Genomic DNA, 16,762 nt, shown 5'->3' with positions numbered 1-16,762 from the left:
ACACTTTGTAAGAAAAGCAGGATTCTCTTTAGAATTGCCCGTTTCCTACTTTGGAAACTCAGAGGGTCAGATACACTTGCCATCCTTCATGACCCTAGCACTGGCACAAAACAACCCTGGTCAGCGGGTTTTCAGTACTTGATATATATGATTAGAATATCTACTAACGGATGAAAGCATGGGCAGCCACTTATCACTTAACGATGGGGACACATTCTAAGAAGAGATCTGAGTGCTGCACAGTACCAGGGCATTCTTTTTTTTTTTTTTTTTTTGGTTTTTCGAGACAGGGTTTCTCTGTGTAGCTTTGTGCCTTTCCTGGAACTCACTTGGTAGCCCAGGCTGGCCTTGAACTCACAGAGATCCGCCTGGCTCTACCTCCCGAGTGCTGGGATTAAAGGCGTGCGCCACCACCGCCCGGCTGGGGCATTCTTATATAAACCGAGATGGTATTAGCCTATGACACACCAAGGCTGAATGGATTTGCCACTGTACAACTCATCCATTGTTGACAGAATATTATACAAGACACTGCTGCATATCCAAACATTCTAAGAGTAAGCAAAGCATTACAAATGTTACTGCTATTCCTCCAGAAAGGCATTTGCTCATTTATTAACATCAGAGGCAGTTAACATACTAAAAATAAACATGCACCAATTATACATAATACAGACTTAACAAAAACCTTTGTCCACTACAATTGGTGAATGTAAACAGACCTTCCATCCACCCATAGAACATTATTATTTTCACAAGTAAAACAGGAGGGGAAAATAGTGAAGTGAATGCTGTTCAGCACCGTTTGTAAAGTCAAAAGACTCAACATCTCCATATATCAAAAAACATCTGCATCAATATCACCAAACATGTAAAGTTAATCATCTCTCAATTTTAAGTCTATTTACATGACTCTGTAGCTCGATAAACTTTAATAGTATGTAAAAATTATCTGAATTCATAAAAGTATTTCATAAATTTCAACATTTAATTATTACATACAAGGAACTCTATGAAAAGGGTTAAAGACCTGCTGTGAGAAAATTCAAGCAACATTACTAAATTTAACAAAATTCCAACCAAATCAAGGCAGAGGGCATTCAAAAATCTTTATAAGCTCCTAATGAACAAGAAAAGTTCCAGTAATAAAAGTCAGTATGAGAAATAATGTTGAAATCACCAGTAAAAATATTTTAATAAGCACGACACATGTTAAATAGCAACAATAATGACTTCATAGAAAACTTTTAAAACATTGGCATGGATGAACCACCCGGTCTGAGCAAATGTAAAGTTAGTATTTTAGGATTAAAGAAGTTGATTTCAAAAATACATTTTAGCAGCCATTATTTTACTTCCAGTTAAAACAGAATGAAGTGTTAAAAGTAAAATTTATTATTCATTAAAAGCCCCAAACTAGAAAAATTAAAATACTATACTATTCTAGCAATAACGGTCTTTGATGTGATGTAGTCTGAATAAGGATTGTGGAAGCCAATAATAAATGATCAGACACATATACGGGCTCAAAGTTTCACTGAAATACTTAGGTAGCAAAATATATGAAAAATAGAAAAGTAAAAAGATAAAATTAAAAAAATATTGCACAGCCACATTACCTAGAAAGTAAAGTTGATGTTTAAAAGGCTCTATACATGGATGATATAAATTATCTTCCATATAAAAAGGTATAAATATGTCTTGGAACTTAACATCTACACACTATAATACATTATTTCAATCGCTGCTGAATGAGGTAATTGGTAAGTCTCTAATGATGCCTCTGCCCTACTGGAAATATTTGAGGGCAGCAACCAGGAAAAACTTCTCTAAAAATATTTCCGAATCCAGAACAGCTATGTGCGCAGCCCTTCCGATGAGGGAATCAGCCGTGTTGGGCAAAGCATTAATGACATTGTATCGAACCAAGTTACAGCCTTTGCTTTGCAGAACTGGGCGAAGCAAGTTGTGGATCATTTCTGAATAGATTTGTCCTATAAAGCAGACAAAAAGGAAAATTATTTGCATAACTGAAAAAGCCTGTCAACTTTCCTCTAATTTATAAAATTTATATTTTTTCCACATAAGACAAAAAAAAAAAATCAGTAGATTTTCTTTTCTTCAGCTATTATTTTGAGATTGTTTTACAGGAAATATTAGTAATCATAATACCTTACCTGGCCAGTTCAAATTTATTATACACTATTTTTGTCAATTTTTAACTCAGAACAATGCATATAACGCAGTTTTCTTTAAATTTAGTCACTTATAATTTGCTAAGCAAAGAAAATAAGCTCATAATGATAAAATATTTTGATAAGGTAAAATAAAACACGTTATATTGTAGCAAATACTTTAGAAATAATTGTATGGCAGATAACATTTCTACAATATTTTGACAAAGAACAGCAGCTTCCTCTTGTCAGCACAACATGAGCTGGCCTGAAGAGTGCTTTTGTGGTCTGACTGGTTATTTAGGGTTTTTCATGCTCTACACCATATATTTAAACTTAAAACTTGATTCCTCCTCTTTTCTTGCTCTCTATCTTATATTTAAATGGAAGTTTGACCCCTCATGAGAGGAAAACATGGTGCTTTTCTGTTTGAACCGGCTTATTTCACTTACATGGATGTCATTCTTTTTTATAGTTGAATATGCACCATATTTCCTTACTCTCCTTTTCAGAAAGGGGACTGTGAGAGGTGAGAAGAGGTCAGAAGAGGAGGGGAGAGAATGAGAGTAATGGAGTAAGTCTTTCACAGAAAGAGAAGGGGGTCCTGTTTGGAGGGGAGGAAGGGGCCCATAAAGGGTGGAGAGGAGGGAGGGAGAGGGTATGTGCGGGATAGATAAGAACGAAGCATAATGTATATGTAAGAAAATGTCACAGCAAAATCCACTTCTTTGTATGCAAAACAGACAAACCCCAAATATGCTTTAATACAAAGCTCTACTCTCTTTCTCCCTTCCTTTTTTAGTTAATTCTTACAATGGACTTAGAAGGTCATGTTAAGCAAAAAAGATAAAGATTAGATATATCACGTTTGTACACATATAAGTATACTAGTATAAGGTGTAAAATATTGCTTATAATGCTTATGTACTCCTTATCACTAATGGGTAGGTAGCTAATGTGTCCAGGGAGGCAGGAGACTTCGTGTTTCAGTAGGATGCAGTCCTGAGGAATGACAAGCAGGAAAGAGTATACAGAAGAATAAAGACAAAGAGACAGGCATTTGGGGAGACTAATAACACATAAGTTAACCAAAGGAAAGCAAAACCAACAACAGGAAACTACAACCAAACCTCTTCCCTCCTTCTTTCCTCTTAGTTCACTGGGAGCCAAACTGGCTTTCTGAGTCCTTGCTATTTCTCAAAGTATGTTTAAAAAGGGAGACTTTTAGCACAGAATCTCAGTTAAAAGACATTTATATCACTCTGACTACCCATCTGAACATCTTCTGTACGTTTCCCTTATGTAGGCTCAACTTATTCTGATGTCACAATAAGTGTGAAATGGAGTACCTTTGCTAGACTCCGCCAATACACGTGTAACATTAAAAGCCCCTACTTTAAGGAGCTGTTTGCTGTCACAGTGTGCAACAAGAAAAGGACCAAGTGTTTAAAAAAGGAGCCGAGACAATCCTGGGAGGTAGAAGACCCAGATTCTTGCTTTAAGCCTGTATTTGTCAACAGTGACTTTGTAAAAACCACGAAATGTCTTTGGGCTTTAGTTGCCTAGCAGCTTCAACTAGCTTCGACTTAAACGTTAACAAGCAGCAAAGGAACCAAGACCACTGGCTGGCATTACAAAGGGGCGGTCCTTGCTGCCATCCTCACCTAAGTGATACACAGACAAGCATGAAGCACAGGCCCCACCCTAACAACCAAGCCCAGCAATGCAGAGGGAACCAAAGCTCAGGGTCCATCCCAGAAAGCGGAATGCAGAAGCATTCATCACACAAAAGACAGCTCACGCAGCAGGAGAGGGAACCAGCCTTAGATAACAGGAGGAAAAGGAAGGAAAGGGAAAGACGTGACTGCGTGACATATTTTGGGACTAGTTCACTCAGACACCATTCGCTGAAATATCTGTTTCCTCATTACCTGACTGCTTGTCCTTTAAAGCTGTTTTACACATTTCGATGCGGGCAGAATGATAAGGAACATAGCGATCCTGCAGAGATCCCACCAGCACAACGTTCTTGAAATAATGCAGCCCTAAAGGTGGAAAATAATTAATTATAATGCAAAACTTAACCAGTTTCAAATTTACTAGTATCATAATAAATAAAATTAAATTTCCTCAGCAGTACTAATTTCACGACTTTTAAAATACACCATGAATCTATCCTTCAAATTTCTAGGTACTCTGTAGAAAAGCGAGCTTCAGCATACGCAACTGCTGTGTTAAAGGAGAAGTATTTGTTTGCACTTCATGACAGCCAAAGGACTCTGGCATGGTGGCATGAGGAGACTGAGAAATCAGATGTGGGCATCTACATTCTTTGGGTAGATGTTGGCCTTACCTTCCAGAAGGTAATAGTCATGGATCATCCAAAGAAACAAAATAACATCTGTCCATAAAAACAGCCCGCTCCATTTAAAATCACTTCAAGACTTTTCTTAAGTTTTTCCTTGTAACATGTGTCCATCATCACTCATACATTCTGCTTATTTGACTTTGTGAAAGGGACATATGCTTTGGTTTTCTTTCTTTAAAACTTTTTTAGACAGGGTTTCTCTGTGTACCCTTGGCTGTCCCTGAACTCAGAGAGCTGCCTGCTTCTGCCTCCCAAGTGCTGGGATTAAAGATGTGCACCACTGCCAGCTGCTTTGATTTTTAGTGACAATAATAACGGATACCGTGATCCACTCACAATTTGTCACTCCCACACACTTTTTCTTTATAAAGAAGGTGAGTTCAGGCTAATTCCATGGGATATTTCTGTAATTGAACTCTATAATACTTAACATCATTAATATTCAAATTTGCTATTTGGCTTGATTAATAAGTAAAAATGTATGTGCTTATTAAATAAAATAATGGCAATATATTACAACTGGGGTATGCAGACATGGTGCTTTCTTCTAGACTATTTCACAGTAAAATTTTGGTACTCTATGCTGAGTTGGAGTCTCAGGACAAGCTAATTGTGAAGGTAACTGTTGACTCTGAATGGAGTTCTTTGGAGACACCTCTTTTTCTCTTGGAACTCAAAGACCATGATTCTGAAGAGGATAGACCTATATAATGGCCAGCAACACTCATGGCAGATATCATGTTTACCAAAAATAGAGCCATTCTTCCCCTTTCCTCATGAAATGCTATCACCTGTTTTGAAGGACAAGTTGAAAAAGAACAGAATACTCAAGTAGTAATGTTAAACAATCAAATTATCTATAAAGGAATTAATCACACACATATATTTCATAAAAATAGAGACAAAAATGATTCCCTTCTTCATTGTCACATACGATGAATCCAATTTGTTCCACCTTTGGCATCATATGATGAGAAAATATACCAATGCCCAGGTCTGTAGACCGACTACAGTCACTCCTTGGATAACCCCAGTCTCTTCATGGGCATGCAGAGCATTATAAACACTCATTTCCAGATCTCAACCTTTTCTAAGGATAATCTGTTCTTTTCCCACTTTAAAAAAAAAAAAAAAGAATTTGTTTTTATTTGCTGCGTGTAACTATCCCAGCACATGTATATATCTACAACACATTTATGTCTGGTGCCCCTAGAGGTCAGAAGGGAGTACAGATTCCCTGGAACTAGCCTTACAAATGTCTATAAGCTGACATGCTGGTGCTAGGAACTGAAAACCAGGATCTACAAGACCCTTGACCCTTAACTGGTGAGGTGTCTCTCTCCAGCCCTGTCATGTTCTTTGCCTACTCTGTAAGGGCAAGGTATTTATCAGTTTTAGATTTTTTTTTTTTGGTTTTGAGACAAGGTTTCGCTATGTAGCCCTGGTTGTCCTGGAACTATCTCTGTAGGGCAGGCTGGCCTTGAACTCACAGAGATCCACCTGCTTCTGCTTCTCAAGTGTGAGGATTAAAGGTGTGCTCCACCACCGTCTTGCTCAGTTTTAGATCTAAATATTGTAGACGACTCTAGGGTATAGGTCTCTGGAGATTCCAGTACAATGTGAAATTTTCTTTCAAAATTAAGTTTGATTTGACTTTGACAATGAAAAAGGGCTTCGCCAATTGATATTTTGGGGGCACATTTTCCATAAATTGAATGAGTACTAGACCTGTTAACTCCAATAGAATAAGTGGAAACATTGTATTTTTACTAATACATAGGTAAGGTAACACATACCACCTTAAAGCCAGAAAATATATCATGTACATTTACTTCTGGAAAAAAGGTTAGTTGTTTTTCTACAATTATACATGAGCATATCCACTTTCCAATTCTTTTTAAAAAGAGGCAAACAAAAATATAAAAATTAATATCTTAAATGTATCACTCATATGTGGAAGCACTTGTAGAGACCATTCATTTTGAATATAAAAACATTACTGAGAAGTTATTCCAAGCTACAAAGACACTGTCATGTACCATCAGAACAGTTTACTTTGTTAACTTATCTAAAGGTTTTCCACACAGGGTTACAAAACAAGGTACAAGTACTAATGATTTTATGTGTAATCCACAGGGACATCATTCTCGGAGCTGTGCATTACACAGCTTGTGGCAGGCTCCAGTCAGCCACGCTCACTTCTGTGGTTTGTCTCAATGGCTATTACATTAGGAAGTACAAACAGGACGGGAAGAAGTCAAAGTGTCTTTCTCTGCAGATGACACGATTTGATATATATAAGCCTCTAAAAACACCACCAGACAATTTCTACAGCTGATAAACACTTTCAGCAAAGTAGTAGAATATAAAATTAACACACATACACAAAACAAACAAACAAATCAGTAGAAAGAAATTGGGGAAACAGTACCTTCCACAAAAGCATAAAAAATAAATTCTTGGGATTATTAACTAAACCAATCAAAGAATTTTATAATAAAAACTTTGAGACACTGAAGAAGAATCTGAGAAAGACACCAGAAGAAGGAAAGCTCCTCCAAGTTCATGGATCAACAGGATTAATATAGGAAAGATGGCCAGCCATCTACCCAAAGCAATCTACAGATCCAATGCAATCCCCATCAAAGTTCTAACACAATTCCTTAGAGAACTGAAAAGAAAAATGTCAACTTCATATAAAAACACAAAAAACTCAAGATAGCTAAAACAATCCTGAAAATAATAAAAGAATTGCTGGAGGTACCACAACCGCTGACTTTAAGTTGTACTACAGAGCTATAGTAGTAGTAGCAGTAGTAGTAGCAGTAGCAGTAGCAGTAGCAGTAGCAGTAGCAGTAGCAGTAGCAGTAGTAGTAGTAGTAATAAACATGGTATTAGCATAAAAACAGACACATTGATTAATGGGATTAAACTGAGGACCCAGACGTTAAGTCCACACACCTATGGAAGCTTGATTTGTGAGAAAGAAGTCAGAAATAAACACTGGAGAGCCCAGTGTCTTTATCAAGTGGTGCTGACCAAACTCAACAGCTGCATCTAGAAGAACCCAAACAGAACCCTAATTTTCACCTGTACAAAACTCAACTCTGAAAAGATCAAGGGCCTCAGCATAAGAGCAGATACCCAGAATCTACTGGAAGACAAACTGGGGAATAGGCTTGGATTCATTGGCACAGGGGAGGACATTTTGAACAGAACACTGACAGCACATGCACTAAGACCAACAGTTAATAAATGGGATCTCATGAAACTGAAAAGCTGCTATATGGCAAAGAACACCACCATTTGGACAAAGTAACAGGCTATGGAATGGAAAAAGATTTTTACCAATACGCATCCGTAGAGGGCTAATATCTAAACTGTATAAAGAACTAAAAAGCGACTATCCAGAAGACAAGTAACTCAATTAAAAATGGGGTTCAGAACTAAATATAGAGTTCTCAAAAGATGAAACACAAATGCTGAGAAAAACACTTAAAGAAATGTTCAGCATCCTTAGTCAACAGGGAAATGCCAAGTCAAAACTACTTTGAGATTTCATCTTACCCCAGTTAGAATGGCCAAGATCAATCAAGCACATGACAGCACAAGCGTGGGGGATGCGGGCAAAGCAGAACACTCATCCACTGTGGCGGGACTGCAAACTTGTGCAGCAGTTCCTCCGGAAGCTGGGAACAGATCTACATCAGGATCTAGCTACACCACTCCTGGGAATACACCCAAAGGGTGCTTCATCCCACTTCACAGGCATTTGCTTAACCATGTTCACTGCTGCTCTATTCATAACAGCCAGAAAATTTAAACAGTCTAGATGTCCATCAACAGATGCATGGATAAATAAAATGTGGTCCATTTACATGAAGGAGTATTATTCAGTTCTTAAGAAAAATTAGCAGGTAAATGGATGGAGCTATTGAAAAAAAAATCCTAGGTGAAGTAACCCAGTCCCCAAAAGACAAATATTGTATGTTTTCTCTTATATGTGAATGCTAGCGTTTAAGCTTTCAATGTGTGCTGTAATCCACATAAACACAGAGGTTAGGTACTTAGTACGGAAGATCTTCAAAGAAGGAGAAATAGAATAAATATATTGTCATGGAGGGATAAAGGAGAAACTATAACGGAGAATTAAATAGGAAGGGGTTGGAAGAGAAGACAAAGAGTGGAATATGGGGAAGAATAACGAACACTGACCATTAAAAAGCCCTATGTAGAAGCTTTGTAAAATATATACATATATAAAAAGAGTCCTAATAAAGTGACCAAAGAACACCCCAGGAAATATCTTTTGCTACCAGGTAAAACCTCCAGTGCCGAGAAGGAGTTAAATATTGTTGAATCACTGACCAAAGGAGACTCATGGAAGCCCTACACATCATAGACTATTGCCAAGGGTACTGGATGCTCTCCATAATCCAATGGTAAAGCCCTACTGTTGAAGACAATACTTATATATGTCATCAAACACAGAGAAGTCAAGCTGGTGCCTTTCTAGAGCCTTCACCTCCACTGATTAGTGTTCATGGTACTTTAAGGTACTCTGCACACTACCAGAGGAGAAAGGTGATCATCAATATCTCCTGTTAAGAAATTAAAAACTAACAGCTTAGCATCAGATTCTGCTATTTCTTTCCAAAGTTATAGCTGAATGATATATGTTCATCAACAGAAAGACCTGATAATCTGTTCGCTTACAAGCCCATCTTCCAAACTGTTGCTACATACTTACCCGCTTTATTACTAAGCTTATATAAAAATGTTTGGCGAGGGTCTGAATGATCTCGGCATGTCAATTGTAAAAGAGAGCCTGATTTTTTCCATTTCTGCATAAACCAGAGACCTAGAAAGTTGAATATGATACATTAGCATATATAGAAAGATAGTAATACAGGCTAAAGTTATTAATGCTCATATATATTCATTTAAGAACAACACTTCATACATTAACCTCCTGTTGGCTAATAAAAATTTATTTGCAAAGTACTTCCACTCTCTGATAAACATATTTACAAGTAAGTTTAACCACAGTTTAATGGTGGTTCACAAAGGCTTGGTATTTAAATTATGTCAGTAACAAAATCCAGCATAATATACAAAGAACAAACTTGGGGACACTGTATCATTAGATATCTACTTAAAATGATAAGAAAGCAGAGGGAGCGCTGGGCAGTGGTGGCGCACGCCTTTAATCCCAGCACTCAGGAGGCAGAGCCAGATGGATCTCTGTGAGTTCGAGGCCAGCCTGGTCTACAGAGGGAGTTCCAGGAAAGGCACAAAGCTATACAGAGAAACCCTGTCTCGAAAAACGAAAAAAAAAAAAAAAAGAAAGAAAGAAAGCAGAGGGAGCAAAACCTGAACCACAGCAGATCCAAGGCCTATGAACTGAGTTTTCAGTCCGTTGGTCATTATAGGGAAGGTACGGGAGACTAATTTAAACAGCACTTGGAATGAACAACTTGTCAACATTTTCGAATAACAATTCAATTTTATTTAAATCCCATATTTAATTGTACTTTCTATTACAAATAAGACATTTTTACATATTTTGAAAGATTTATCTTTATTTAATGTGTATGAGTATTTGACTGCATATATATATGTGCATTACATGTGTGCTTGGTACATAAGCCAGAAGGGGGCGTTAGATCTCGACACTGGGAGTGTCAGACAGTTGTGAACTGCCATGCTGGTGCTGGGAACAGAACCTAGGTCCTCCACAGGAGCAGCCCTTGCTCTTTAACTGGTAAGACATCCCTTTTGTCCCAATAACCCGTATTTAATGAATCTTCACCACAATGCAAATTAAATAAAATCACAATCATTTCAAGATTGTGCTATTCACTTCCAAATTCTTTGTTTCCTGTTTTATACAAGGAATAGTGAAAAAAAATGAAGGGAAAACATTCTTTGATTAAATCTGATAGACACAGGAAGCTGGGAGAAAGTATAGAGAAGAAAGAAATCCAACATATCACATCCTATTCATGTGGAGTTGTCTCTCATGTTATTTAATAATTTATCTCCCTTTCTCTTTCCCTCCATGACAGGGTCTTACTATGAAGGCCAGGCTATCCTCAAACTCTCAAATTCATCATCGTCCTGCTTCACTTCTTTTTTTTTTTTTTTTTTTTTTTTTAAAGTTTTTTGAGACAGTTTCTGTGTGTATCCCTGGCTGTCCTGGAACTCACTCTGCAGACCAGGCTGGCCTCAAACTTGCAGAGATCCGCCTGCCTCTGCCTCCCTAGTGCTGGGATTAGAGGCATGTGCCACCATGTCCAGCTCTGCTTCAGCTTCTTAAATGCTGGGATCACAGGCACATACTACCTTGCTTGGCTTCATAAGTATTTATTTATTTATTTATTTATTTATTTATTTATTTATTTATTTATTTATTTAAAGTGTGTGTGTGTGTGTGTGTGTTTGTCAGTCTGTCAGTCTGTGTGTATGTGTGTATACACATATGTATGTGTACACATGTCAGTACAAGAGCCCATGGAGTCCAGGAAAGGGCATTAGATCCCCAGGAGCTGAAGTTACAGGTGGTTGTGAGCTGCCAGACAAAGGTGCTGGGAACTGACCTATGGGTTCTCTGCAAGAGCAGCTCCACAGTCTTAACCACTGAGCCATCTGCAGCCTCCCTCTTTTTCTTTTTGAAACTATAAATAAAGAACTGGCTGTGCTTCGAAATCATTGGTTGGAAATGGGACATAAAAGAAACTGGAATAATTTATCAATAAAAGGAGGTAGAGATTAGATTTTTTTTAAAAGTTTTAAATTTATTTTTGCAGTGGGGAATCTAACTAAACTATCACTATAAAAAAAAAACAAACAAAAATAAATAAATAAGGGAAGAATAAAAGCAGCCAGTAGGCATACTAAGGTCCTGTCAGATCTCAATAAAATGTTTATACAGGTTGGGCACTGTGGCACATAGCCTTTAATCCTAATCCTAAGAACACACAGACAGTCAAGGCCAGCCTAGTCTATATAGCAAGTTCTAGGCTAGATACAGCTACACAATGGCACCTGTTTCAAAGAAAACAAAGAATTAAAAATTAGTGTCTTTATCATTCATTTTAACATCTATAGAAAATTTCTTACAAATAGCTTTCTTTTGTAATTTCTTACAAATAATTTTCTCTTAATCATTATCAAACCAAAAACAAAGAGTTAACCGTCTACAGAAAGTTCTTTAATAACTTTATACTAAACATATTGACCTTTTCAACCAACAGAATGATTAGAGCAGTTATTTATATGATAAAAATGTAATGAAAATAGAGTTTAATGAGGGAAACTTCTGGGGCCTCTGACAAACATGACCTCAACTATTTTCTGAAATAATTTTTCTGTTTGAAGCTTGAAGACCATTTTATTAGAATCTGAGAAAAAAAAAAAAAAAACAGGGTAGGTAAGCTATAAATCTCAGCAGCTTCTGGAAAGAGGGAGGAAGCCATGTCTTTTGAGTTAGGATCTGTGACGGTTTTGACTGACATTTGACATGATATAGAACTGCAGGGAAAAGAATATAAATGAGGGATGGTCTAGAATAGGCTGAACTGGGGCGCTGTCTAGTTAATTCTTTATTGCATTTGTTTGTTTGTTTGCTTGTTTATATGTCTGTGCATGCCATGCTGTATGTGTGTGTGGGGGGGGTGAGGGTGGGGTCAAAACATAGCCTGAGGGAGTGAGCTTTCTCCTTCCACCATGTAGGTCCCTGCTGAGCCCTCTCCTTGGACTGTTCTTCTCCTAAGTGGGTCAGCTGAGGTGGAAAGAGCCACCCTGAATGTGGGCAGTGCCATTTGATGAGCCAGGCCTTGACTGAGTGAAAGGGAGGGAGCTCAGCAGAGGTATGCTGTGCGAACTGACTGTGGACGGCAGCTGCCCAGTGGTTTCCAGTTCCTGCTGCCCTGATCCAGGCAGTGACAGACTGCCAGTGATGGACTGTAACCTGGAACAATGAGCTAGTGAAGCCCTTCTCCCTTAAGCTGCTTTTGTCAGGGTATTTTATTGCAGCAATAGGAAAAGACAGAGCCCAAGACAGCAGGCACACTCAGCAATGCCATACAGAGTCAGGGTGGACAATGGGAAAGGCAGGAACAGCGGAGAAACATTTGGGTTTCTGACTGGAATTCAAAGATCAAGAATGGGAAAGAGGTAAAGTTATGCTTCTTGAAATTTTTTAAAATTTATTTAATTTTATGAGTATGAATGTTTGCCTGCATGTAGGTATGTGCAAGAGCAGAGTACCCTTATTAACTGTTGAGCCGTTTCTCCAGTCCCTAACTTATGCTTCTTGAATTAGAACTCAGAAAAGTGGCCAGGCTAGCTAGCAGGTAAGATCTGTAAGCAACCATTGAAATGATGTTTTATAACTTATTTCATATACATAACAAAATAGACTAGCTTTATCTTCTACGTTATGAGACTTCAAGTGTGGGGCAAACTGGCTCTAAAAATAAATACAAGAACTTCTAAAACTGTCTTTAAAGTATCTGCCCAGGTCCTATTTTTTGATACAGAACAAACCTTTTTACCTGTATTGACAAGGGCACTGCTGTTGTAGAGTGTGCCGAGGTGAGGTCCAGAGAGAGAGAGAAAAGTATGAAGTTTGCTGAGGTAATATTTAAACCTTGGCCTTGTGAGCACTGAACGGATTATTAAATTGCCCAATGAATGTCCAATAAAGCTGCAAGAAAGAAACAGAAACATTTATTTCTCCCACAATGTTTGTTTTAAAAGAGAGAAACAAACCAACAACAACAAAAAACTCACAAAACCCTCCAAACCTGACACACCAGAGATTATTCTGAAATACTAAGAACAAATTTGAAATGTTCTGTTTTTTAAATGATAGTTTAATATCTGAAATACTAACTTATAAAGAAAAAAAGTAAGAATATGGATCTCAATGACTGTTATTTAAATCACTTTAAAAATAACTTTTAACAACACCTATCATAATTAGTAACTGTGTAGAAATAAATATATTTAAAAACATTTGTAGCAGCTGAATAGATGACATATGGCTCAGCAGTTAAGAGTACTTGCTGCTCTTACAGAGGACCTGGTTCAGATCCCAGCAACTTCACAGCTGCTCACAACTGACTTTAACTCCTGTTCTTGGGGATCTGGTGACCTCTTCCAGCCTCCATGGACATAGGCATATACATGACTCACATATATTCATGTAGAAAAACATTTGTATACATGATATAAAGTCAAATAATGACTAGGTCATAATTTTGCTTCTTGAAGTACACATCCAAATTATTTACTTGTTAAACCTCAAATGTAACAATGAAATTATACATATAAGACAACGTTTAAGAAATTATCTATTTGCTGGTCTTATGCTGTTGACAGTCTAAAAGTAAGGGGATGGGGAAATAGTGCAGGTGATAAAGTACTTGCCTAGGACTCATGAGGACTTGAGTTAAATTATCAAAGCCCACAGTTTAAAAAAAAAAGCTCGAACCCACCGGGTAATTAACTTGTAAAGGCAAGTTAGCTGGTCTGAGTTTAATCCCTGGACCCCACATGATGGAAGGGAGAACTGCTGATTCCAGCTAAGTGTCTTCCTACCACATTGGAAGACACACACATACACACACACCCCAAACATTATTTAAAAAAAAAAAAAAGATGGGCATGTGGGTACTCGCTTGTAATCTCAGTGCTGGACAGGTAGACAGGTGGATTTCTGGGTGTTTGCCAGCTAACCAGTCTGGTCTACTTGGTAAAGTGAAGAGAGCCCGTCTCAAAAACAGGGTAGACAGAGCCCGAGGAGGACTGACACTTACAGTTGTCCTCTGGTCTCCTGTGTGTGTGAATACACATGCATGTGCATCTGCACGCACATATACAGACCAAAAAATTTAAGAAAAATAATTTGTACGTGTTAGCTGACATATATTATTTATATGTATCTGTGGGTTGAAATGTGGTGGTTCAATACATATATGTAATGTATTATCATCAAATCAGGGTAATTAGCATTTGCATCTTTTCAAACACTTATCATTTCAATCTTTTGGAAACTTCTGACTCTTCTAGTTATTATATATGAAACTAGACTGTTTCAGAAAGGCATAGGTATAATATCTGTCTTTAATAATATAATTAATCTAGTTTCTGTTTCTAAAGCTTATTCGGAACACTCTATACAATAAGACAATACAATCTTTCCTAAATGGTAAACGCATGTATAAGTGTTTGTACGCATGCACACAGAGGTAATATGTGTGCATATATGTGTAAAGGTCAGAGACTGACATCAACTATCTTCTTTTATTGTTCTCTACTTTATTTCTTGAGACAGGATTTCTCACTGAACCCAGAGTTCACAAACTGGCTAGACAGACTGACCAGCAAGTTCCAGCATCCACTCACTGTCTCTGGTCCCCCAGCACTAGACTGTGCAACACCACCTGGCTTTTACATGGTGTTGGGAATCTGGCCTTAGATCCTCACTCTTGCATAGCAAGCATTTGACCTGGAGCCAATCTCCCTAGCTCTAAAATATTCCCTCCTCCCTTTCTTTAGAGTTACAGCTCCCTAGATTTCATTATATGAAAATGAACTCTTTTGTGTGGACATCTATGTGTGTATGTGTGTGCACAGTGTGCATGTGGACATCAGAGGACGACACGTGGATGTCAGTTCTCGCTCTCAATCGTGTGGGTCCTACATACTGAACACACGGGGTCCCACTTGGTTGAAGGCACTGTTATTAGCTGAGTTGTCTCTCCAGCCCCAGTTCCTATACCTCAGATTAGGTTAACAGCACCACAGACAGGTTAACTCTATTAAGTCAAAGAAATATAAAAACAGACTGTGTAATAACATGTTACCTTATTTTTGAGACTGTTAAACTATATATCTGAATATACTGTATGATCTCATCCAAAAGGCGATCAGTCATAGAGTCAAAATCAGCAAAAGTATCATTCTAAACAAAAGGAAAACAGATTATATACTAAAATGCGTACCATAAAACGAAAACCCAAATTAAAGTCATATTATTCTTTACTTAGGTATTATCAATATAGTTAAGTTCATTTTTTAGGCAAGTTAGTGACAGTAGCATTCATTGTATTAAAATGTATAAAAAAGTTCCTAGGGAAAGGAGTCTCGGTATCTGTAACAGTTCTTGCTTCATTTAGTTATGTTTTAGGCCAGCAGTATATAATGGCTTAGTTAATGCAATTTGTGTACAGAAATGTGAACTCTGAATGTTTCAGATACAAAAGAGAACTCCTAAGTCAAATCTGTCATTTGTACGTCCTCAGCATATAAACTGGTGGTAAACTTCACAAAAGTCACAACAAGCCAATGCAGGAACTGGCACAAGAACGTTTGCTACCACTGAAAACACTGCCTTATTTACCTGGTTTCTCTCAGACATGAGAAAATCAACTCTTCCCCCAGGCAGTCCAAGTTCAATGTATGTTTTCACTAGTCGGAGATCTGCACTGTTTCCTAGAAAATGAAGAATGATGTTTAAAGGAAGAGCTGAAGAAAACGGTGCCACATACACTATCATGCACTTTTAGAGTTTTTGGAGACAGGAAGTTCATGTCTTAATCCACTTGCTGATAGACAGTAAGCTATGTAAAAGAGTTCCCAGGCAATGACTTTGCAAGTTCATTAAAGTTTCTTGCTTAAGAAGTTTTGGTTCACTTATCTACGTGACAGCACACTACTGCAGAGACCAAGTGGACACAGCAGCCATCAGTGACTGACTTGCTCTCTGTCACTGCCCTAGGGCTCATCTAACAAATCTTGAAGGTAGTTTAGATTTAGATTGAGTCTGGTGACTTTTCTCTGGTGGTTACGATAGTTTAATAACTGTTAACTGAAAATACACTGTAAGCATATTTATAAGACAGATATAAAACAACAAATAGGTATAAAATATAGAACATCTTAAAAAAACTAGTGTATTTTTCTGATTCCTTTGGTTTACTAGCAATATATACACACTATTATCAGGTGTTCAATTTTATTTTACCCCTTTAATATTTATCATTTAGATATCATATAATTGAGATATTGTATTTTTTTATTCTTAATTAAGATGAACACCTCTTCTGTTCACTATTAAGTATAAGTTTTACATGGCTTAGAAATAGATCTGATTAGTCACATTTATGGGTTAGAGAGTAGATCTACTTACTAACTAATGTTTGGTGCATAC

General features: G+C 37.5%; 1 protein-coding gene across 9 annotated transcripts in view; it reads right to left on the bottom strand.

The window, feature by feature from the left end:
- Positions 1 to 578: 578 nt before the first annotated feature.
- The window catches only part of Fam135a (family with sequence similarity 135 member A), a 79,971-nt gene continuing 63,787 nt past the window's right edge, over positions 579 to 16,762 (bottom strand). For all 9 annotated transcript variants that reach the window (XM_059282254.1, XM_059282253.1, XM_059282257.1 and 6 more), the window contains 6 exons: positions 15,953 to 16,044; positions 15,417 to 15,514; positions 13,101 to 13,252; positions 9,293 to 9,403; positions 4,106 to 4,219; positions 579 to 1,994 (listed from right to left, as the gene is read on the bottom strand). In XM_059282254.1, coding sequence (XP_059138237.1) covers positions 1,789 to 1,994; positions 4,106 to 4,219; positions 9,293 to 9,403; positions 13,101 to 13,252; positions 15,417 to 15,514; positions 15,953 to 16,044 — 773 coding nt within the window. In that variant the 3' untranslated portion in view covers positions 579 to 1,788. The remainder of the gene's footprint in view (positions 1,995 to 4,105; positions 4,220 to 9,292; positions 9,404 to 13,100; positions 13,253 to 15,416; positions 15,515 to 15,952; positions 16,045 to 16,762) is intronic.

The sequence above is a fragment of the Peromyscus eremicus genome, chromosome 16_21 (genome assembly GCF_949786415.1).
Source record: "Peromyscus eremicus chromosome 16_21, PerEre_H2_v1, whole genome shotgun sequence".
Taxonomy (NCBI): Eukaryota; Metazoa; Chordata; class Mammalia; order Rodentia; family Cricetidae; genus Peromyscus; species Peromyscus eremicus.
The sequence above is the reverse complement of the archived record's forward strand: the minus strand, read 5'-3'. Positions and strand labels throughout refer to the sequence as shown.